Source organism: Pleurodeles waltl, chromosome 1_2 (assembly GCF_031143425.1).
Source record: "Pleurodeles waltl isolate 20211129_DDA chromosome 1_2, aPleWal1.hap1.20221129, whole genome shotgun sequence".
Taxonomy (NCBI): Eukaryota; Metazoa; Chordata; class Amphibia; order Caudata; family Salamandridae; genus Pleurodeles; species Pleurodeles waltl.
In genome coordinates, this window is record NC_090437.1 from 797,505,580 (window position 1) to 797,528,630 (window position 23,051).

Below are 23,051 nucleotides of genomic sequence, written 5' to 3' on the forward strand. Positions count from 1 at the left end.
AGACACATTGTTTTGGATTGGGGCACACTGGAGTGGGAGTGGGGCAGACTGTTTTGGATTGGAGTGGGCCAGACTGTTTGGAATGGAGTGGGGCAGATTGTATTAGGGTGGAGCGGAGCGGACTGGGTTTGTGTGGGGTGAATTGGAGTTGGGTGAATTTGATTGGGGTGGATTGGATTGTGTTGGAGTGGGGATATTGTTTTGGACTGGAGTGTGGCGGACTGGAATAGGGCAGATTGTTTTGGAGTGTAGCAGATTGCAGTGGACAGATTACTCTGGATTGAGCAGATTGGAGTGAGGCAGATTTGAGTGGTGTAAATGGGAGTTGTGCGTATTTTTGGGATTGAAGTGGGGCAGATTGTTTTGGAGTGGTGTAGATGGTTTTGGATTGGACTGGGGCGAACTGGAGTGGGGCAGATTAGATTGGGGTGAGATGGGACGATTGGAGTGGGGTGCATTGGATTGGGGTAGGGTGAGGTGAGATTGAGGTGGGGCAGATTGGAGGTGGGTGGATTGGGGTGTACTGCACGATTTTGTGTTAAAGCATCATTTCAGAAATTACACATAATAAATAAACAATGTTGCTTTGCAATATTTAGAACACAATAATTGTCATCTTTTGAGAACAGGGCCCACGGGCAAAAACAAAAGAAAACATGAGTGCAAAGTGAGAAAGAGACAACTTGGAGAAATAAAAGAAAGTTAGCTATAGAAAATTAACATTTACAATTTTGTTTGTCTTGCTGGGCATGTTTTTGACAGTCACACGACTTCTGTTTGCAAGGCACTAGAAGTTAAAAAGAACAAAATAGTACCTCAATCATGTCAGGAGCAGTGGACTGGCACTGATTAAATTGCATCAGTCAGTGCTTGGTCCCATCTCCACACATAGGAACAGAAATTATGCCAGGTCTGCAATGATGGATTACAAGGCTGTAAAGCAGATTGCCACCCAAGCCAACAAATAGTAAGCGACAGACAGGCTCCAAGCCCTTCACTGTACACAAGAGTCTTGCAAGAGAGACGCATGCCGTAGCGCATGTACTCCCAGGCTCGACCCTAAAAAATGGCGCTTTCTGGGTTAAGAGCTATCTTTCTGCCAAATTTGGTGTAATTCCTTCCAGTGGTTCGGGCTGTAGTCATGTCTAAAATCCCTACGGGAAATTGCAAGGGGAAAACGCGTTTTGGGACCAGCCTTTTTCTCGGCCCCCGCTTGATAAATCACCCCGAAACTTTCAAGACAGCAGCTGTTGTGAGTGGGAAACTAGTTTTGAAATTTTTTTGAAGATTTGTCAAAGGGTGCCAAAGTTATTTGCAAAACAAAAAACGCTTTTCCTATGGAAACTAAGTCCTAACTATAACTACCTACTGGTGACCGACTGGGAAATATATTAAATTTTAACTTGCAGGGTTTTTTTGTGGGGGAGACACCCTCATTTAAAAAAACAAATCTAAGGGGAGCCCCCTTTTCCCCCCTCATTAATTACCCTTACCACGCTAGGCCCCAACCCACCCTTAAAGCACCCTATACCCATGGACGTCAATTCACCAATACGCCAGGGCTAGAGGAAGTGATATCACGTGCCCTTTGACCTCCACTTTCACTGACCAACACATACTTAAACATACACACAAATCCACACACACTCTCTCACATAAACACACTCTCGCCCGTAACCACGCACACAACATACATTTAAAAGCATTTCTACTTGCCTCAGCTGCCATGGATGGGTATTACACTCATAGTGAATTATATATTATTACACACTATTAGTGCAAAAATTTTTTTTTAATAAAAAGCAAAGGGAGCGGAGCCCTGACTGACATTCATAAGGACAAGCTACCACTGTGTTCCAGCACTAAATTTGCCACCTCTGAAGCCAGGGGTCGCAAAGGGTAAGCCAAGGGTCGCAGCTGCGACCCCTAAATGACATCCATGCCTATACCCGTACCCTCCCTAGTAACACCTTTGTAACCCTATAACCCTACCTGCCGACCCCAAAAAACACTTTATGTATATATACTTATTTAATAATTATACATACCATGAGTGGTAAATGCAGCAAAATTTGCATACATGGTGAAGGCGTGTGTTCAATGCTGCGTGGTGAAAACATCCTATCATTGTGAAGGATGCTTCATGTGAAGATGAGTCAGATGAGAGGCAATAGAAGATTGTCAATTCAGCTTGAGGACTAGACTTGCAGCTGCTTTTGGACCCATGTAGGATCCCATGAAAAGAGTTCCATTACTGAAGTCTGGATATCATTAATGCTTGAATAACATTTTTCTAGCATAGGCTGGTAGGTATAAGGTATTTTTAATTATACTCAGGAGACAAAAACAAATGAAAGTGCAAGTGTTTATATGCACCTCAAAGGACAGCTTGGGGGTCAGAAGAGACTGCATTAGGAAGGGGGCCTAGAGATTCAGTTAGAGGGAATACCTAAACAAGGACTTCTGTTATATCAGCTTTTAAGACCAAGGAGCAAGGATCCTTCCATCCAACGGTCAACTTGTTCAATGTAGCCCATAACTTATTTTTGAAATTAGGAAGTGTCCCCATCGAATCTTTGAATAATCTGTGTATTGCTTGTGTGTAGGTAGAATTGTAATCCTAACGAGTCAAGAAACTCTGCTAGAGATAGTTTGCTAGTCAATTATTTTACTTTCAGGGAGAACTATGCACTGCAAGCAGAACATAGGGTTTAAGATGTACTCAGGTGATGAGGAAACGTTTTGGTAGAACTCAAAATACATTTCTAGTAAATCGCTGGGCCGTTTAGTGTGATGGGTTTCAGACTTATCCCAAGCTACTTCTGAACCTTTAGTCTGGCTGTAAGCCCATCTCCTGATTCATGTCAATCTGCGGCTTTCCGCATTGCTCTATTCCACTGAAGTCTTAAAGACCGAAGTAAGTGAACGGTCAATTCAAACAAAATTGAAAATAGACACTTATCTGTGCTCCAAAACCACAGTGCATGTGGCCTGGTGTGCCCGGGACAGTGTGTCAAAATTACCTTGCCTGGACGACTGCCTCCATGCATGTTGATTATTTTCAAGGCGGTTTGCAGAGGAATCCAACTATTATCACCCATAATAGTTGTAAAATCAAGGGGTCAAGTAGAGGTCGATAGATGGGCGAGTAGGGCAGATTGTTTTGAATTGGAGTGGGGCAGATTGCAGTGGGACAAATTGTTTTGGATTGAGCAGACTGCAGGACGGGTTTATCTGTTCCCCTGGCTACAAACAAGCCATGTCCACCCCCAATCAGTACAGACTACTACATTGCAGACAGCATACAGAAAACCTGGCAGGATCTGAGGTGAACGGCATGTGAAAGGACTCAGAGATGGGGTGAACGAATGCCTGTGAGCAGCAGCAAACAAGGGGGAGGTTAGTATAAGGAGTGGTCAATGCAGAATGCTAAGAGATTATTCAAGAGGATGTGGGTTCAGAAATGACAGCAGGGAGGGGGCTTAAGTGGCACAGAGACATGATATTGTGCACCTGTGCTATGGACTTTAGGACAAGTTTGGCCACTGTAGGCAACAAGGCAATAGTGTAGCAAGGTAGTTGCATTTGTTCAAAGAATAACAAAAAAGTAATCGAGAACTAAAGAAATGAACACAACTTAGTGCCCAAATGCAACATAATACGGTCTTTAAGTCGTAAATCTTGTAGCAAGTGCATGTTGAAACTGACAAAACCTGTATACAGAGGAATAACAAAATATTAATTCATCTCGTCCCCATGACAGGATTATTTTTATTTCAATTCTCCTTCCACCAATTCTTAAATGAATGCAATGTGTTTAGAACATCCAATTCAATCAAGGCCAAAAAACAAAATAATAAAAATCACATGAACGGATTTGCTTTATACATACATACATACACATATATATACATATATAAATGTTGCACAATTGTGTAACGAGCCCTTGTTGCAAAACATTGATCTCGTATCTACAATCATTCATTACAAAATGTATGCACGACCTTGCCTACGATAACCATCGACAGTTGCTATTTTAACAGATTTTACACGAGGAAACAGTATTAATAGGGTACCTTATTCGTGCTGCTGAGCCAGTATAAAAGGCTGTTATTGTTATCTACAACTGCAGCAAACAGTCCTTAGCTATAAAATACACAACTTTTTCCCAAAATAGAATTATCTACGAGTGTATCTTCATGATCTAGTTTCTTTTTAAATAAAAGCATTATTGTAGACATGAAAGTTCAAGAACCCCGTTTGTTGTTAACTAAATACAGGTATTTAGTGAACATTTTTAAAGTTTTTTTTTTTTATTGTTTTACAGTTGCTTTAGATTAAACACCTCAGTTTCAGCATTAATCCTAACAACGCTTGGTACAATTTGCCCTTTGTACCTACTTTACAAGTGCAGAACATATTGGAACTCTTTAAAGAACCTTTGCCAGAATGTTACTTTAATCCGTTGTAGTACAATGAGTTGTTCAAACCACAACTCTATCTGTCATCAGGACTACATTTAACACAGCTGGAGCTCAGCCATATATTTAACCTTTCCCAGTCAATGGCCCCCAATCTCAAACAGCAGTTCATACAATCACTGGGTGTTCAGTGTGCCTTCCCTTTGCTAACAAGTGGAAATGCTTGAAGCAAGGAAGATCAGGTCATGTGCCTCAGACCACAAGGCATCAGGCTTGAGGTCAGGACCTACAACAACAGACATCTACTGCAGACACATCCCCTGTCTCCCGTTTAAATCCTCTGCTCACTTCTTGGTTCATCAGGACTAGACAAAAGCCTTATATGGGAGTCCTGTTGAAAGCCAAGAATTTGCCTTTGCTTTGGGCCCTGCTCTGGAACGGATCTCTACTGTATATCACACCGACCTCGAGTCCACCTCTGGGGTGCTTCAGTTCAGAATAAAACGAACACAATATCCTACATGTGATCAAACTTCTACATCACGTAGCAGTACTCTTCCTAGCAACAGAACAGTTGACGATGTCATTTCTTCTTCGTGGGTGCTGCGTTTTTGGTTTATTTTTTACTTTTTTTTGTTCATTTTAAATGTACCTATGTATGGACAAAGAAAAAAGTCAAAATTCACTCATCAACCATAATGAAATATGGCTATACATGCTTTGTAAGTTGGTTTCTGCCACATGCCTTGGTACTTATAATAAAATAACATTATCACGTTGTGCTTGGTACCATGGTTTTGCCTTATCTTAAAGCTGTAAGTAACATCACTGTTATTCAGATTAGCCAACTCAGGTATGCGGAAGACTGATTTGGCCTTGCCAGAGTTCAATCGCATGACCTACATGTCGCGTCTGATGCCTCACGACCATTTATGCCACCGAGCATCACAGCATGCACTAGCAACCTTACCATCTGCATCACCAGTACCGTAGAAAGTACAAGCCACTACACCAACTAAACACCAGTCTCTGCCAGGGGTTACACTACTGGCAACATTTTTGGTAACTGGGTGTCATTCCAAAGGTCTGATGTTAAATAGACGCAGGAATTTGTGTGCATGGTTATTCCACATCCGGCTGTTTGGGCTGAACTGATATACTTTCCACTGAGCTAGTAGGCCCCTTTATCAGTTTGTAAAAGCAGTTCCTGGGGTCATTCAGCTTGTGTGGGTGGCGGGAGGAAGCAAGTTGGAATACTGCCAAATCCCTATAACTAAAATGAATTTATTGTGAACGCAAAATAATCACAGGGCAATGCAAGGAAATAATGAATACATATCATGCACAATTGTAAACCACTTCCAGAGGGCCATCAGCCCCCATGCAAGATCAGGGTAATTAACAAGAACACACTAGCACCCCTGAAAAGTTCATAAGCATGAATTAAGAAAAGAGATTCTAGGGTGCATAATGCATAACTGGAAATCAACATTTGATTATTTGCTGCAATGCGCAGCTACTTGTTTTGCAGGAGAGTTGAAGGATCGGAAACACGCAAATGTTAGACAGATCATTTACACTGGTATCCCAGGACTTCTCCTTCACGCCTTAGAAAGTCTAATGTGTCAGAACGTATGCCATACACCGACATACATTCCTTCCATGTATACATTCCTTTGCCCTATTTGTTTTTTTTAAGTTTTGTTGGTCAGTTTGCAACAACATGTATTTGGCTTCTGCTGCAGGCAGGTATTTTTGGTTGAAGACCAAAAGAAAGATGTATCGCAATCACCAATTTCCATTAAATACAATTTAAAGATTTCTAAATAGAAGTATTAACTACTCGTGCTCGAATATATCATGAATTCATTCCAAGGGGAATGGTTTAATTTCTGTAAACTAATTACTTAATGGCAGGATGGCGAACTTAAGAGGAATAAAATGAGCTGCAAAAATCACCACATAATTTAACAGTGGCAGTCACACCGTATATTCAAAATATTTGAGGTTGTTCCAAGATTATTACATACAGGCTGGTGCTATGCCCTTTCCTTCGTGTCCTGCAACCCTTTTAATCTTCAAACCTGGGAACGAATAAAGGACAGGTCAGAATGGAAGTCCCATTGTGCTGGCAGCTTAGGCCAAAAGATGCAACACAAGGCAGCAGGCTAGGGAAGAACAACGTTGACATGCCTAGGTGTGGAATATCCAAGAATGTTGCATTTGTGCCCAAGACCCAAGAGAAAATCTGTTTATTAGATAAAACAAAAGCTGATCTATTGCAATAGTTCTAGGAAATGCAGGCTTCACCGGCCAGTCACAGTGAGATTGAGTAGCATTCCCAGGGTTTGTATGAAGCCTACAAGGAGCCCAACAAATAAACTCAAAATAGTGCCCTTGTCAAAGCACCTCATCTTATCCAACATATCACCATTTAATGCCCACAAGGCCCAAATGGCCTAGATTTACTAACGGGAAGACCACTTTCAATAGCTCTCTAACCTGTGCATGTTCAGTCGAAGCTCCGCCTAGTGTTGAGCGCTCTATCTCTGTTGCTTCTGTGGATCACATACATGCTGAACCTTCCTACTAGACATAACTTTCAAGCCCGGCAGAGATGTGTCCTACTTTCAGACATGTGCCTCTGCCTCATGGGCAGAAGCATATCTAAGGAGAGGCATATCCAGCTTCTGCCAAACCCTGATCAGCGCCAGCTACACCTTCAGTGTTAAATGGATGGCTCAATTCAACTGTTCAACTGGGTGTACACAAATTTGTAATAGAAATAGGACAAGCTGAATCACACATCCATTTCTAACATGCTCAAAATATGCACAGACATACCAGTAAATGTGAACTGTATTGCCTTTTTCATTTGCGGACAGACATTTGAGGCTTATCTTAATTGTGCCATATTTATATTTTCCAGTGAAGAGCAAGTCTAGAAGAGACCCTAAAGAAAGAAAAAAAATAGTAACGGTTTCTAACGTAGTTATCTTTTCATACACATTATTTGTTCCACCAACACAGGTCGACAATACTAATCCTTTCAAAACAACTACAAAATTCATTAGACATCCCGGGGGCATTAACCAGATGTGGAAAGGAGGGCAGTAACTACAATTAAGACAGGGGGAACTCCATGCCAGAGGTAAGGCAATGTAGGAGAGAATCCAGCTTCTCCTTAGGTACCACGTTATAAATTAAATCAACAGTTAAAAATCATAATTCCACGGATTGGCCTTTTACATAAAAAACTTCAAGCTTTAAAAAAAAAACAAATAAATTATTAGTTACGACCTTGTAAACAATTTTTATTTGTTAGATAATCTTTAAAAAAAATTCCAGTATAATAAAAAGCAAATGAAACAGTACAAGGCACGAATCACACTTTAGAATCCGGAGTGATAGACCAGCCAGGGGCGCCATCTTCCTTCGCTGGTGTAATTGTGCTTGAGGACGCGCCTCTTATCAATGTCATTTTCGCTTTTGTTACAGTCCTCTCTTGAGCATGTGTTAAGACTGAAGTCTCCTCTGTATGAAACCTAGTGCTCAGACGATAGATGCCACAGGCGTTGCATCCGATAAGACGAACTGAGGTGGCAGAGGTGAAGCCGTGACTATTGTCAGATGTTCTCCACAAAGCTTCCCGGGAACAGACCAGTTTTTCCATTGCGCTGCAGGGTGCCTTTGAACCAGCCGTCTTCCCGCTTCTTGTGCACAAAGACAATGTCGCCTTCTTTGAGTTCAAGTTCTGCTTCGCTCTGGGGAGGATAAGATACCACCACTCTGCACCTAAAAGAGAAAGAAATCTTAGATGCGCTTAAATCCAACGAGATCGCAGCAGTCTTCACACCAAGTCTGCGCCCAACAGATGTAAACGATGGAGCAAGCAGATGTTACTGCAGCGAAAAACGGTAGAAATGCACAGAATCTGTGGGCAGGGGTCAAGGCCTTATTATGATTGTTATTAACAGAGGGCACACATGCGTAAAATAAACAGTTCCCATTTTACAGATTACACTTCCATTCCACAGTAACGTCTGCAGGAGCATCAAGTGACCTACACGAGTTATGACCGAGGGAATCCATATAAGAGGTTGCACAGTGTAGGAACACACTGGAGACGGTAGGTTTTCTGTAGGTTCTTTGTTAGATAGAGAGGTAACACTTCCAGTAGTAGATGGATAAATTGAAGGCCAAATAAAGCCCCACCAGATACAGGGACACAACCCTCCTCAGCTCTAATCTCCAACAGCTCTGCCAATTATCCTGACCAGCACCATGGCAACAGAAGTCTATTCTCACACAAGCATGGATGCAAGAGGCTAATCTAAGCATCCACAGACTAGCAGAGATATGCTCATTTATAAGGAGCATGCTGCGGACCAAGCTGCTTTTGACCCCGATTAGGCAATGTTGAATAGCATACAGTGGAAGGTCTACTAATGAAAGCAGAAAAACTAGTTGGCTTTGTTAATGTTTTTTTAAACATGTTGCACAGCAGTGCAGGCTACCGTGCAACATTGCTTAAAGTAACAAAAAAAAGGTGGTGACCTATTGGCTTTGCTAATGCTGGTTAGTTTTTCTTTTTCAGTTGGGAACCTAGTTTCGTCGTGGTCCTATAAGACACACAAATCACACACTGACAGCAAGTCTACCGGACCCGTGCATGGTTATCACAGCAGGCAGGATTTAAAAAGCATGTTGGCCTTCAAAAATCCTTAAAAAGAGCACAGAATATTCTGTGTACGAGTCATTTTGTAAGACCTTTCCGCTGACTGTGGCAGCCGAAGCGCCAGAATGTTACGAAATTGAGGAGTCCCAGAGTCTGAGATCTTCCATTCTTGCTCTCTTCTTTGGGGCTTGAACAAACACTTGCTTATCTGTGTCTCTGGAGGATTTCACCCACGCGACCCACACAGGTGATAGCAGATGTGAGGAACTGATGGTTACTGGTTAAGTGCATCACTCTGTCCTGCTCATGGTCGACGCCCAAAAACACTTTATATAAACTGAGATTTTTTTATTCACCTCAACCACTAGATGGTGGATGGATGTCCAGCAAAAGTATGTGTGCAATGGGCAGAAATTTCTAGGATTGGCTGGATTGAAAGATGACACATGCTGACATCTCAGGATGTAGCTTCCATCGGCGCAGTGGCACCTGGGCACAGAGGCCTGAGGGGCCCATCGAACCCTCATAATTGCTTTATATTACTACCCCGAACTCAGCCAAGGGGGCCACTGTCCTTGCTTGCACCAGGACCCACAAAATCCTTATTGCGCTACTGCCCCTCTTACCGTGTAACTATAAAGGCCAAATTGTACCCAAACTCTATGTTAGGACGCGGGCCTAACTTTTTCTTATTCTTTCTGTGCCTTATTTATTGCCTATTTCATGGGAAAAAAATCGTAGAGCGGCGGCTCACACCTCCATCACTCTCATTTGGTATTGCACCATCGATTTATAGGCTCAATCTCCAACTCTCTCCTCGTAAAATATGTTCACCACGTCATCCGCAGAACATGTTTCAAGAAGACTGCCATAAAATGAATTAATATTAGGTATTTGATGAAAACCGCTGGTTACAACTGTAGGAGAAAAGAGGGACACAACGTTTTCTGCTTTTAAACGTCTGCCTCAAGCACTCAGAAACTCATTTAATTTAAGCCCTGTCTCCATTAAGTTCACCCTTAGGCTTGATGCTGTCAGACTATTAAAGGCGTATGATTTTATGTTGGAAGCTATTTCGCTTCTTTGCATAATATGCTTCATTTCCAACACTGGCTACTGTAGCTCAAGAAAGAGGAACTATGCGAGAGTGGCAGATTTAATGAAAAAAGGCAGGAAAAATAGAAATGGAGAAGCAGGAGGAAGGGCTGCAAGGGTGTAAAGGAGGGGGGAAATAAAGCTTTGAAGAAAAAGAGGCGAGGGAAAAACCCTTCTGAAAGGCCTCACCCTCTCTTTTTTTTAAAACGATTTTTTATTTTACTTTGAAATAATGCAATCACACTTAACGGGGTTCAGGAACATTGCACCACTTGGGTATGTCTACATAACACAGTTCGATGTTACATAGTGTGGTCTCTGTGAACAGAAAGTCTGAAACATAGTGGTTGCACACAAGTTTGACCTGAACCCGTCACCAACAACAGTCCTCCCCTCACCCCTCCCCCCCCCCCAACCCACCACACTTCCTCCCGGCCACGCCCTTTCTCCTTGCCCCGGTGCGATTGTCATACCCGGTCCTCCCCACTATTTACAGACCTACCTCGGGCATTATGTGTAACTGCCCCAGAGAGATACCGAAGGTGGCTCATGTGTGCAGTTCATTCTGTGCAGGTGTGTCAGCAGGGGAGCCTGACCGGGGTCAGGCAGTCTACCAGATGTTCCCAGGCTCGTGCCTTTTCTGTTAATCCTCTGCCTCGTCTTGCTTCTCTAACTACGATTACCCTCCCGTACCCCATCCACCTAGTGTGTTCCGACTTCCACTTAGTCGGTCTAGGTACCCTGGCGGATTGCCAATTTATGGTAATCTCTCTCTTCGCCAGCATCAAGGATACGGCTATAAATCTGGTGCTCATTTTCTGGTTCGGGGGCCTTGGGATTGCCCCAAAAAGACAGGCCACTGGTGTGCAGTATGGACTATAGCATCACTTCATTAATGCAACCCACTACTGCCCTCCACTAGTCCCCCAGGGATGAGCAGTCTCATACTATTTGGAACATTTCCACTCCTATATGGACGCAAGGAGGGCTGGCTGCTGCTTGGGCTCCAAATTGCATAAGAATACATCCTGGGGTGAGGTAGGCCCTATGTAAGAAATAAAAATGCATCAGTTTGAATCTTGCGTTACAGGTCTCTGTAAATGTTACGGAGGATTTTGGCCCGATCAGTTTCAGCAATTGGGTGTGAGATATCCCTTTCCTATTGTTCCTGCAGTGTCTAATGGCATGGTGAGGTCATGTCTTATCGCTTAGTAGAAATAGGTTATCACTTTAAAGTGACCAGATATGGTGCATAGTATTTAGCATCCTCTGTGGGGTGGTTCCGTCTGTCTCCTTCCCCAATGGTGTCTGTGTCACCGTCACTGCCCTGTGTCGTAGGAGTTGGCCCCTTGGAACATCAAACGTATCCGAAAAGTCTTCAAATGATAACAGTTCCCCACCTCTGTATAGGTCACCAACCCGATTCATACCGTATGTTGTATACCATTCTGTTATTGTCTCTAAGGCGGGACTCTGCGCTATTTGGTCTAGACTTGGCAGCGGGAGGTTAGGCGATAACGGTACTACTGCCTGGGTGCGTTGAAAGGTCATTCCAGCAGTGACGGACAACTCCCAACTCAATACTGTTGGGCTCTCATGGGTGCCTGGGGTCTAGCAGGACTCGGTAGAGGGCCCTGAGGCTCAGCTTTGTCCTCATCTCATTGCCCCTGCTCTGATCCATGGGATAAAGCCACTGGGCAAACCACTGGAGCTGAGCTGCCAAGTAGAACATCTTCATGTCCAGTGCTGCTAGTCCTCCATTTGCAGTTGAGCGCTGTAATTTGATAAGTGCCACTCTTCGTCTACCTGTGCCCCATATGAGCTTAACAATCAGGGAATCCAGCTCCCTAAACATCCGGCGAGGTACGATGATAGGTAGAGTGGAGAAGAAGTACAATAATCTTATGAGGGCAATCATTTTAATTATTGCAATTGGACCCGCTACCGACAGTGGCATGGTTTTCCAAAAATCTACTTTGGCCCTGAGGATTCGCGTTGCTGGCCCAATATTTCCCTTCAGTCAGTCTGTGGAGTCATGATAAATTCAGACCCCCAGATATTTTAAGCATGTTCTCTCCCATTTAAGACCCAGCAGGTTTTGTGGTTGAGGAGTCGCCCTGAGGGGAAAGAGGCTGGACTTTTCCCAGTTGATGCAGAGGCCCGATGCATCCCAGAAGAGTTCCAGAAGGGCAGTCGCCTTGGGCAGCTTAGCTTCTGCATCGTACAGAAAAAGTAGCATATCACCAGCATAGAGTGCTAGATGGTGTGTTACCCCTTGTATTTATGGTATGCTGTTTCTGATCAAGCCCTGCTAGCCAGTGGTTCCACTGCAATGGCCAACAATAATGGGGAGAGTGGACAGCCTTGTCTGCTGCCTTGCCCCACTACATATGACTGATATCTGTCGTCCTGTTCTAACTCAGGCTGTGGGTGCAGAGTACAAGAGCTTGACCCTCTTAACAAATTCTGTTCCTAGGTCCATCTTTTCCATTACCCAATATAAGAAGCCCAACCGGAGGCTGTCAAAAGGCCTACTCTATGTCTACTGCGAGAACCATCTCCTCTGTGGTATCAGTGGGGCCCATATCAAGGATCTCACATAGATGGCAGATATTCCAAGCTTCCTTGCTCCCGGGTATGAAGCTGGTTTGATTCTCGTGCATCAGGGTAGTCATCATGGGAGGGGTCGGGTAACGAGTACTCTGATTAACATTTCATAGTCTATATGAAGCATAAGGGGCGGTATGCTCATACATCCTGTGGTGGGCGTCCCGGCTTTAGTAAGGGAATCACTATGGCTTCCCAAGTGGTGGCGGGGAGATGCCCTGCCTCTCAGGCCTCTACAGAGAGCTCCACCAATCTATGGGCCAGCTCATCAATGTAAGCCACGTAGAACTCTCCTGGGAGGCCATCTGTCCCTGGCACCTTGCCTCGGGCCAGGGCTTTAACAGAGGCTCTCACCTCCTGTTTGGTTTTTTCATCTCCCAGCGCCTCTTCCTGACAGATCATGAAGAGTGCCACTGGGTCGAGGAAGACGCCCAGTTGCTGGGGTTCTTTGTCAGAGGGGATGCATATAGGACTTTGTAAAACTCTGCAAATCCCTAATTTTTGGCTCTCTCTGTATATAGGCGCTCGCCTGTCCCCGAGTCCACCTCCAGGCTAGTGGAGCCCTTAGATGAGGGTTTAGCCAGCCAGGCCAATAAGGATCCAGCTTTATCCTGTTCTGCATGTGCTCCCTTTCATAAACTCTCGGTAATCAAAGCATCGGACTTTCTCTGTGTGTACTGCCACTTCCTCCTTTGCATTGAGTAATTGTTGCTTCAGGTCTGGATTCCCTGGCCTTGCCACCTCTAATTCCCTAATTGTCCTTTTGTGTGGTTTGAGGTCTTTTACCAGGATAAGTCTTACCCCTACTGTTTCTGCAATGCATTGTCCCAGTATGAACGTGTTGAATGCATCTCAATCAATTATTGGGGAAGACACCAATGCCGCGTCATTTATGGAGTCCAGTTGTCCATGAAGTACTTCCAGATAGCCTCTTCCATAGTATGATGGAATACCTGGTACGATGCTATTTAGGCAGTGAGGATGTGGTGTCCCGGGAGGGCAGAGGTTAGATTGAGTTAGAGTCTCCAGAATTGTCACCTTCCTCCACCAAAGGGGAGGGGGGTCAGATCCATTCACGCTCATTGCTGCCACTTCTCTCACCACCCTCTGTCTTTCCTTTTTGGCTTGTGACCTGGAGGGGGCTGCCTCCTCTAGCTTTGCCGCCATCTTTCCAGGGGATCTCTTGTTTGATTTGTGAGTGGGTGTCCTATAGTGTTCCCTCGTTGATCCAGTCCCAGGGCGCTGTGGGGGTGGTAAAGAACTGTACTTCCTCCTCATGGGTTACTCGAAGTTTGGCAGAGAACAACATAGCATTTTGTATGTTCAGGGAGTGGAGGCGTTTTTGTTAGCTGCCATGAATGAGGCCCATTTCTGTTGGACTTCCCAAGTAAAGTCAGGAAAGATCATAACCCTTTGGTTTTCAAGAAGGATGTCACCTTTGGTCCGGGCTTGGGTCAGAATATGGTCTTGATCTCAGTAATACAGCAGCTGGGCAACTACAGGTAGTGGAGGTGCTCCTGGCAAAGGTGGGTGCGCAGGCACTTGGTAGGCACAGTCCAGGGTGTAATATGAGGACAATCCCTCTGGTGCTGCCTCCTCATGGAGCCATTTCCCCTGGTAGGCCACCATATCCCTATTACAGTCTTCAATTCTTTCTGGCAATCCTATAAGGTGTATGTTACTCCTTCTGCTCTCCTCTCTAGTTCCTTGACCCTGACCTCTACCTGGGACATACAGCTGTCACCATTGTCAGGTTGGGAGCGATTGTGTCTAAGGACCCTTTCAGCTAGATGCTGGTGGTTGTCCCTCAGAAGGCCAATGTCTCTTGCAATGGTATTCATTTCCGGCAGCTCTTGAGAGGCCGTGTTTTCTTGCAGGACCATATCCAGCATTGCGCTTTGACAGTCACTGCGTGCTGGGCTTGTGGGGATTTCCTGTATGGTAGAGGGAGGGCTTGTGCTTCTGCATTGTCTTTATTGTTGGGCCCACCTGCACCTCAGCTCATGCTTGCCGATCTGCCTTGTAGCTGGCTCTGTCACGCCGAGCTCCAACCCGGCCTCTGCTCCTTCGTCTTGGGTCAGCCTGCTCGTGAAAGGCCTCTCTTCTTGCTCCAGAATTGGAGAGTGATATGTGCTATAGAGGGATAACTTGTTTGATGGAGAAAAAGCACCAGGGCTGGTGCAAGACCAACCAGCCACGTTATTGAATTTGACAGACTTCAGAGGATACATCATCAGCCCTCTTTAAGTCACGGTTCCTGTCCTATGAGGGGCTCATTATTATATAGTAAGGACTCTAATTGACAACAGTAAATTAAGTAACATTACAATCTATCACAGTAACATGATATGTGCAGTGCTATTAGAAAGTGCAGAATTACTGTATGATGTGCGGTATATTAAAAAATAAGTAATTAGGGAGACAGTGACAGAATAGGATTGCCAGTAATTAATCAGAAAATTCCCATGGTCCATAAAACGTCTGATAGATAGATGAATCACAGACGGTCAAGGGCTTTTGAGCACTAGACAAATAACACGTTTGGAGGTCTCGATACCCCTTTTAAGGCCTCACTGGAACACACAATTTCTTTCACAGCCATCTCTTAATACTGAATGAGAACGTTGTTTCTCGGTCATATTGTAAATACACCACAAAACAACACCTTTTATTTATTTAAAGATTCATATGTATTTGTACAATAGTGAGGATAAATGTATGCCAATAAATGCCATTTGTAGCTAATGAATAGTCGAAAATTAAATGGACTTTGCATCTTTAAAAGCACTATTCGTAATGTTATGCAGAACTTCAATCTAACAATTCTACTTGCCATGCCAACCTTTATCTACTCGTCCACAAAGAACAAAATAACCGTCATCAACGTCCATTCAAACAAAGCCAGAACAATGACCTTGATGACTTTTGACCTTCCTGAGATACGTCATTAGTTCAGTTGGCAGGTGACAGTGGCACAAAAAAAAATGCTATTTTTTTCTATCTTTCAGCCATTCTCGACAGGTTAACCACCCACTGCTGCTGGAAAGACTGTGCGCCCTGACATGGACAATCGCCAAACGTACATCTTTCTTCTTCCCAAATAGTAGTAAAATGCTAGGCATGGTTTTCAGGGGAAAGCGCAAATTGCTCCGTCCCTCTTCTAATCTCTCTTTAGAGGGATTTTAACCACGCCCTTATTACGTCAGTCACTTTAATTGGCTCGTGGGCATACCTTTTAAAATCCACTTGTTTTCATTCGTGAAAGGCATGCATACGTTATGCCTTTTCCAGTGTTTAGCCCTCTTCGAGAGCACCAGTAAACCACTGGAAACATACGAGGCTCCATGTTTTCTGTATGGTTTCTGAACTACTTTTTCTCTGTGTTTTACACAGCGCGATCACGCTCATCTTTTTGTTTTTTTCTTCATTTAATGTGGCAAGAAAATTCTGGATAGGAGTTTACAACACTAATAGCTCTAACTCGACGTAATGCGAGACCCGTTGCATTGAAAATGCTTGCTTTTTCTAACTTCGGCTGAGGAGCTGGGGCAACAGGCAGCAATGTAACTCAAGCATAATTCACTTAGGTTTCTCCTTTGCACCTTGGCCGACTTGCTTCGATAAACCCCAAACATATTTTCCCACTTTTATACAGATACACACACACGTTACATTTGGATGAAAGTACACATTTTCTTGCTGCTAGCATCATTCAAGATGTGGATTGTAGGATACATGCAAATTAAGTGATATTTCGAGCAAAGTAAGCCGAGATATTGATCCGAACACCATTTCAGGATGTCTGCACAAAACAACAGCTTGCACCAGAGGCTGCCAAACTTGTTTAGGCCACGGAGCAAAGAATGAGTACCTACACTGATGCGTCAGTAATGGTGGCCCTGAGCTGTACAAAGCTCGCACGTCGTCCATTGATGAGTCTGCTTTCATCAGATATAGATTGCCGCACTATCATCCTGGTGATGCATAGCACTCCACATAGCCCCATCCTCTAGAACAGTGATACTCAAAGTACGGCCCTCCTGATATTTACATGCGGCCCCTAGGTCATCCATCAGTAGCGCTGTGCTGCTGTTTATTTGACTTGGCACTAGCACTAACAATTGTTAAATAAACGGGCACGTACTTATTTGGAGGCTAATTGAAAAGGGAGTAACTAGGGTGTCCTGGAACTCAACTTCAGAAACACCTTTATTATTAAAGACATCTTGCAGCAAAACTATAAAAGTATGATCTGTTTGAAATTCAAAAAGTGCATTTCATTAATCTGCAGAACCATTTCATTTTAGTACACACAATTATTTCACTGCATTGAGAAGTATTTTATAAAGTGATATTTTTCAAACATAAATTTACAAACTTGCATTCCCCTCCACCCCCCACACCCTGACAACAATGTGAACTGTGAACTAAGAGGCAAGCCAGTTGTTATGTGAACTCTCTGGGATGGCTGGGTTTCTATTATACATGAACAATACTATAGTTTCTTAAATCAGACCCAGAAGGTTTTATACAGCATACATCCTGAAGACGTATTTAAAGATTCTTATATGTGATGATGAAGAAAAGGGAGGTAAAGTGAAATAAAACATTTGCCTAGGATCACAGAATTTGGTTAAGAGGAGAAGCTGGGATTTATACCCAAGTTTCTGGTTTCACATTGCCCAATTCAGACACTAGATGTGTACACTTCATTTCCCCTACAACTACGTTACCACAACCCCTCCCCCCACCCCTCTGACAGCCAACCTTCTGGCATCAATGCGGCCCTCGGTCACATCACAGACCAAACAGTGCGGCCCCTGGGAAAATGTTTGTGAGTACCCATGCTCTAGAGGTACTTTGTGTAGAGACCCAGAATTGTTCAGGCTCGTCAGGATGTGCCACTATGTGAGATTCTGACGCCAATGAGGTTTAATTTGCACGATAAAGATTTCTTGAATTGCTCGAAGTAACGCACGTTGCATGACAGTTTATGTATTTATTCTGGAATTTTGTCACTGTCACACAACGAACGTCACAGCGCCTAGAAGCCACTACATAGCACTAACAAAGTGAGGATTGCTGCTTCAGACATGAGTCTGCTGCCCTGGGAGTCTACTTATGTGGCATAATTCTGATCATTTGACAAGCCAAATCATCGTCATTCCTCTCTTCTACAGGGTGAAAAGTAGTTTCTTGTCAACAAATGTATACGCCAAGAAACTGACCAAATTCGTTTTCTGTAATAGTTCCTACATAGAATAATAAAACTTGTTTATGCAAGTCACTGTGTTCACTGAAGGATTCACTGTCTTCACTAAAGGATTCGCTTTGTTTTCTTAAGGATGTAGATACGTTTATACAGCCAATGCCCCATGGTGCTCCTTTCAACTTCCCGGTAAATGAGAAAATGCGGAGCCACCCATGACAAAACAACACAAAAACGTTAACGGGAGTTAAATCACGGCACAGTGCATATCACAGCACCACTGTTAGGGTTACAAGGAGTAGCCGCACAAAGAGCCCCTCGGGGAGGGGTAGCATGCACAGCAGATGTAATTCAACTCATGGGGTTAGCTTAGTATACCGAGGTTTCTCTGTATTCAGATCTTCTCCAGCCAAGCAAGAGGAATCCATCATAGGCCAGCTAGTTTGTGGGAACAGCAGAAAAGAGCACCCTAGCCATTAGAAATTAGGACCTAATTAAAAGAGATCCCCCTCATTTTAGTCAAAAGTGGACAATGCTTGCTCCCACGCTAATTAATGTCAGACTGAAACATATGCTTTACATGTCCCTCAATTATTTGACACGTAACTATGAGTTACATGTCCCTCAATAACTTGACATGTAACTGGTTAACAACATATATTCCTACTGCCCTGTAAGAACCTTAAGAACTAGTAGCCTTTAGCTCCTTTATATTCCTTGATTCAAGCTCGCCTCCAAGGCTGGTAGCGCCCTCTTCATTCAAGGACTTCACATCTGGAATTCCTTACCACTCGAAATAAGCTGCTCTAGGTCCAATGTGTAAGGATGGACGGGTATTGAACGCTCACTTATTCTAGGCTGTGTGAAGTTTATTAAGGTCAAATGCCTTCAATCACGAACGTACACCAAGTGGGCCATCTTGCCACAACACCCATGAACCCTCCTGTATGAAAAAAATGAATCATCAACTATCTTGGCTAGAAGTTTTTCTGCTAGCAATCATGATTCGGCCCACAAAAATCTAGACAACTACATTAAGGGATTGTGAACTACCGTTTGTTTTACTATGTGGTGGTAAATAGTGACCACACAGACCCTGGCAGTGGTAAATTAAAAGATGAATCATGGGGATTCCTCCAGACATATACAAATATTCCATAAAAGGACAAGGCTGGGAGTAAATTGTTAGTATGCTAGCCGAACCACAAGATGAGTTCACGAATGGTTGAAATGGCTCTGATTCACCAGTTTATGATCTTTTGATGGCCATCTTATGTAAGCAATAATAAACTACGTATGCGCCTATCTTCTGTCCATGGTGATTCTGAAGTCTTTCACAAAAACCGACATTAAACCGGAAACTGTATGTTATTAAAAAACCCTCCACACTAGGTATAAACGTCATTCACCTCTACTGATACAAATTTTCATCGCATTCACACACAAAAGTTTTAGAAGAGAACCATGGAACGCTGACAACCTCCCCTTATTCTAGCCCCATCAGTGTTCTGGGTGACCCACCAACATAATCAAGGCACCATTTAGTACTGTCCTACACAATCATACCTAAAAATCTCCATTTACGAACAAGAAATTTCACAATTAATTTACCTTCTCAATTAATTAATAGCAGAAAGATCCACACAAACTTGTCAAAAGTAATTAATTTAACAGCTGTTTGTGTAAACAGCTGTAATAGTCATTCCAAGGTTATGAATGAAGAAGGCCTAACTGGCATCTAAGGAAGATCATAACAACTGTCAGCACGTTACCCAGCATGCAGACAAGCAAATATATACCCCGGTTCTCTATGGAACAAGATTAAATACGTACTTGATTCTTTAACAGCGAAATGCAATCGATGTACTAAACTATTGTGATGTAGTGTCCTTTAAAACGACAGGTATTCAACTCTTTCCTGAATTGGAGCAGGTCTGGTGCAGTCCTGGTGGATATGTTCTACTAGATCCAGGGTGCATAGATGGAAAAGGTCAGTGTTTTAAAAAAACACTTTTTACACTTCTTAGTCTGCAGTCTGGTGGTGCTGAGGTCGTGCTGAGAATCACGAGAGATTAACATGTTTGCAAGATACGTGAGGGCTATGATAGCTTCTTAAATGACGCAGCTGCGTTTGAAGATTGATGGCAAGAGGAGCCAATGGGGGATGGGGGTGACATATAGCACCTTATCAGCCTTGCTAGATACACCACTCCCGTTTATGGAAATATTAGGACCCAGTCTTCCAGGTGGCAATATTATGTACTAGCCATGGGACTCCTAAGTGGGCAGTGAGTGTAGCATGTTTACTAGCCCACAATAAAATAGGCATCTTGGTGATGAAACAGGCTGCTTGGAAATCTCGTTTGGTCTACAAGTACGTTTTAAGCATAGTCATATCAACACCTTATATAACAAAAATCTGGTCAGACTTAACCTTCATATCTCACATAAATACATTTTGCAAAAAAATGTCAACTCAAGAAATATTTTTCTAGTAGGTCCAACAGGGAAATTCTTTTTCCTGCAAATCTAACGCGTGATTATTATTCTCATGTACACCGTCAACAGACAGGCCAAAGAGTAAACCAGAATAAAATATTGGGGAGCTGTCTATTAATTAGGTGCAATTTCACAATTTGAGACAATCCCAATAAACAGGAAGGCAAATATAATTTTCTATAATACACAATCCCCTCTACTTGCATTCTTTTCCTATTAAGCCAAAAAAAATCCCTACTTCCATAACTTTGGCTTTCATTGTTGTGGTGGTAACATCTCTCCCAGAGAACACACAGATGCAGTAGTTAGTCCTTGGAGTGCAATCTGAGCCACTCCATGACTTCTAGTTCCTCCACAAAATGAAGGATATGTACAGATTAGCGAGAGATGCTATACCAAATGCTATAAAGCATTACTGAGGTTTGGCGGTGGGCAGGTTAAACTAAGTTGATTAAGTAAACAATTTCAGTCCAACAGAAACATAATTCTCACTTACGGCATAAGTGGATCCTGCAACATTAGGCAATAAAAAATGGTTGACCATGAAAAGATGGCTAGGATCAACACCCATATTCTGATTATAGAAGCCAACATTACTAGATTTAAACACAAAAGCTGGATCCAGGTCAAAAACCATTTTTAGGACTTTTCTAGAGGCAGCGTTAAGTTGCCTGGTTCCAGAAAAGTTAATAGAAATATATAAGTATATACATAAATACATGTAAACAAGGGCTTTCGGTCAGCCCTTTTCATCTGGTCTGTTCAAGTGCCACTGACATTGTTCTTCAACCTACCACAGCATACAGCATGGGGCAATGGGGCAGCTCTGTACTGGTTTCTCTTCACAGCGAGTATGGTGTTTTGCTTGGGCACTTCCACCTAAAAGGTAGCCCACGTCATGCCAAGCATTGCTTTTACTCTTACTTTCATTCCAGGTTTTTTTTACATTTGTTTATGCAGTGTCATTTTATTACTAATTATTGTCGAAACATGTGAATTTACCTCTGGATGGCGTGGTATTTTTCAAGCCAACTAAAAGTAAGCAGTGTGTGGGTACTAAGCACACCAAGTTTTTGGTGCGGTCCACAAGGTCTTCTGCAGACAAATAAAAGCTGTCTGGTAGGTGAGACCTAAAAATCGAATTTCCTGCATGTCTAGAAGTGTTACAAGAAAGAGGGATATTGACATTTCAGGCCTACTGACTTCATGTACTCTTGCCCTTCTGGCATTTCAACAGCCAGTGTATATGTACAATAACTCGTCATTAGTTGCCCAGAGAGTACAGCCTGCTTATGCTAAAGCCTGGGAGGAGCTCAATGGTTGATCAGTTCACCTAGTTGTCTAGAACTCATTCTGTTGCACTCCCTGGAGTTAGATTAATTCTGGACATAATTATATTGCCACTTCCATAAAGGCAAGTGTGATACTTTTTAAAACATAAAATGCTTTTCAGTATGACCCCGTGAGCTATGTAAAGTTGATCGAGCAAGTACACAGGGCCGTAAGAGAGGCTAACATTGCTCCAGGTTGTTTCTAGTTAATAGTTTAGGCTACTTCAGAACATGGTTTAGTAAAATAGCTCATCTAATTGGCTGTCCACTGCTGACATGTGCTTCTGACCTCTAATTCACAGGTTCCAACATCACCAGGACTGACCCTGTCCTTCATCCTCTTGAAGTCGCTGAAATGAGTACCACTGAGTTGGGTTGCATTAAATTGGTACAAAACATCTGTGAAATGCACTACATTAGGAAAAAAGCTATATTAAAATGGGAACCTATTTACTTTATGGTTTGACTCTTATGCAAACATACCTTTCACAAACAACTGGCCTGGGATCATTCAGGCCTGGGACCAGAGATGAACATGGCTGTCTCGGCGGTGGAGCAATTGGTACACTGGTGTCCAAGGAACTTGTCTTTCTATGGAGTGTCTCCTGGGCAGCTGCAGAAGTGTCACTGTCCACGGGACAGGATCCCCCTCTGCCATGGCTGACTCCTGGTGGCACCTCAGGTCCTACTGCGCCCTGAAGAGCCAATTCCACTGATCCTTGCTCCACTTCCAGGGTCGGCGACTGCGGTGGTGAAACTCGAGGCTTTCGTTTGGTAGAAGCTCCAGAAAGTAGCTTCAGCAGACCTTTTTTCTCTTTCTGAAAAATAAAAGAAACCAAAAGTTACAAAAATATAAATTATATGAGATTACAAGAAATGTAGCCTCCCCCGTGGCCTCAGGGCAGTTTCCCCAATTCTAAAGAGACACAAGCAAAGTTCATAAGACTAAGTAACAGCCGCAAAATGTGGGCGTGCACATGGGATCCCCTGCCGGGAGCGACACGAGTCCCTCCATGGTAAGGATGTCAATTTTAGTGCAATGTGGCCATCATGAAAAAGACTGTTCTAGACCAGTATCGCTCAAGTCCTTCACCATTGCATTTTGTCTGCAAATGCTTAACTATCTTTGAACTCACTTTCTTGCATATTTAAAACTTGTCCTTGCAACTTTATTGAACTAAACGGTGATTCAATTCAAGGAGTAATCATTT

At 43.2% G+C, this 23,051-nt stretch overlaps 1 protein-coding gene across 2 annotated transcripts in view; it reads right to left on the bottom strand.

Annotated features, from left to right (window-relative positions):
* Nucleotides 1–3,752: 3,752 nt before the first annotated feature.
* The window catches only part of SH3RF1 (SH3 domain containing ring finger 1), a 286,988-nt gene continuing 267,689 nt past the window's right edge, over nt 3,753–23,051 (bottom strand). For both annotated transcript variants that reach the window (XM_069244137.1, XM_069244129.1), the window contains 2 exons: nt 22,324–22,658; nt 3,753–8,216 (listed from right to left, as the gene is read on the bottom strand). In XM_069244137.1, the coding sequence (XP_069100238.1) occupies nt 8,048–8,216; nt 22,324–22,658 (504 nt within the window). In that variant the 3' untranslated portion in view covers nt 3,753–8,047. The remainder of the gene's footprint in view (nt 8,217–22,323; nt 22,659–23,051) is intronic.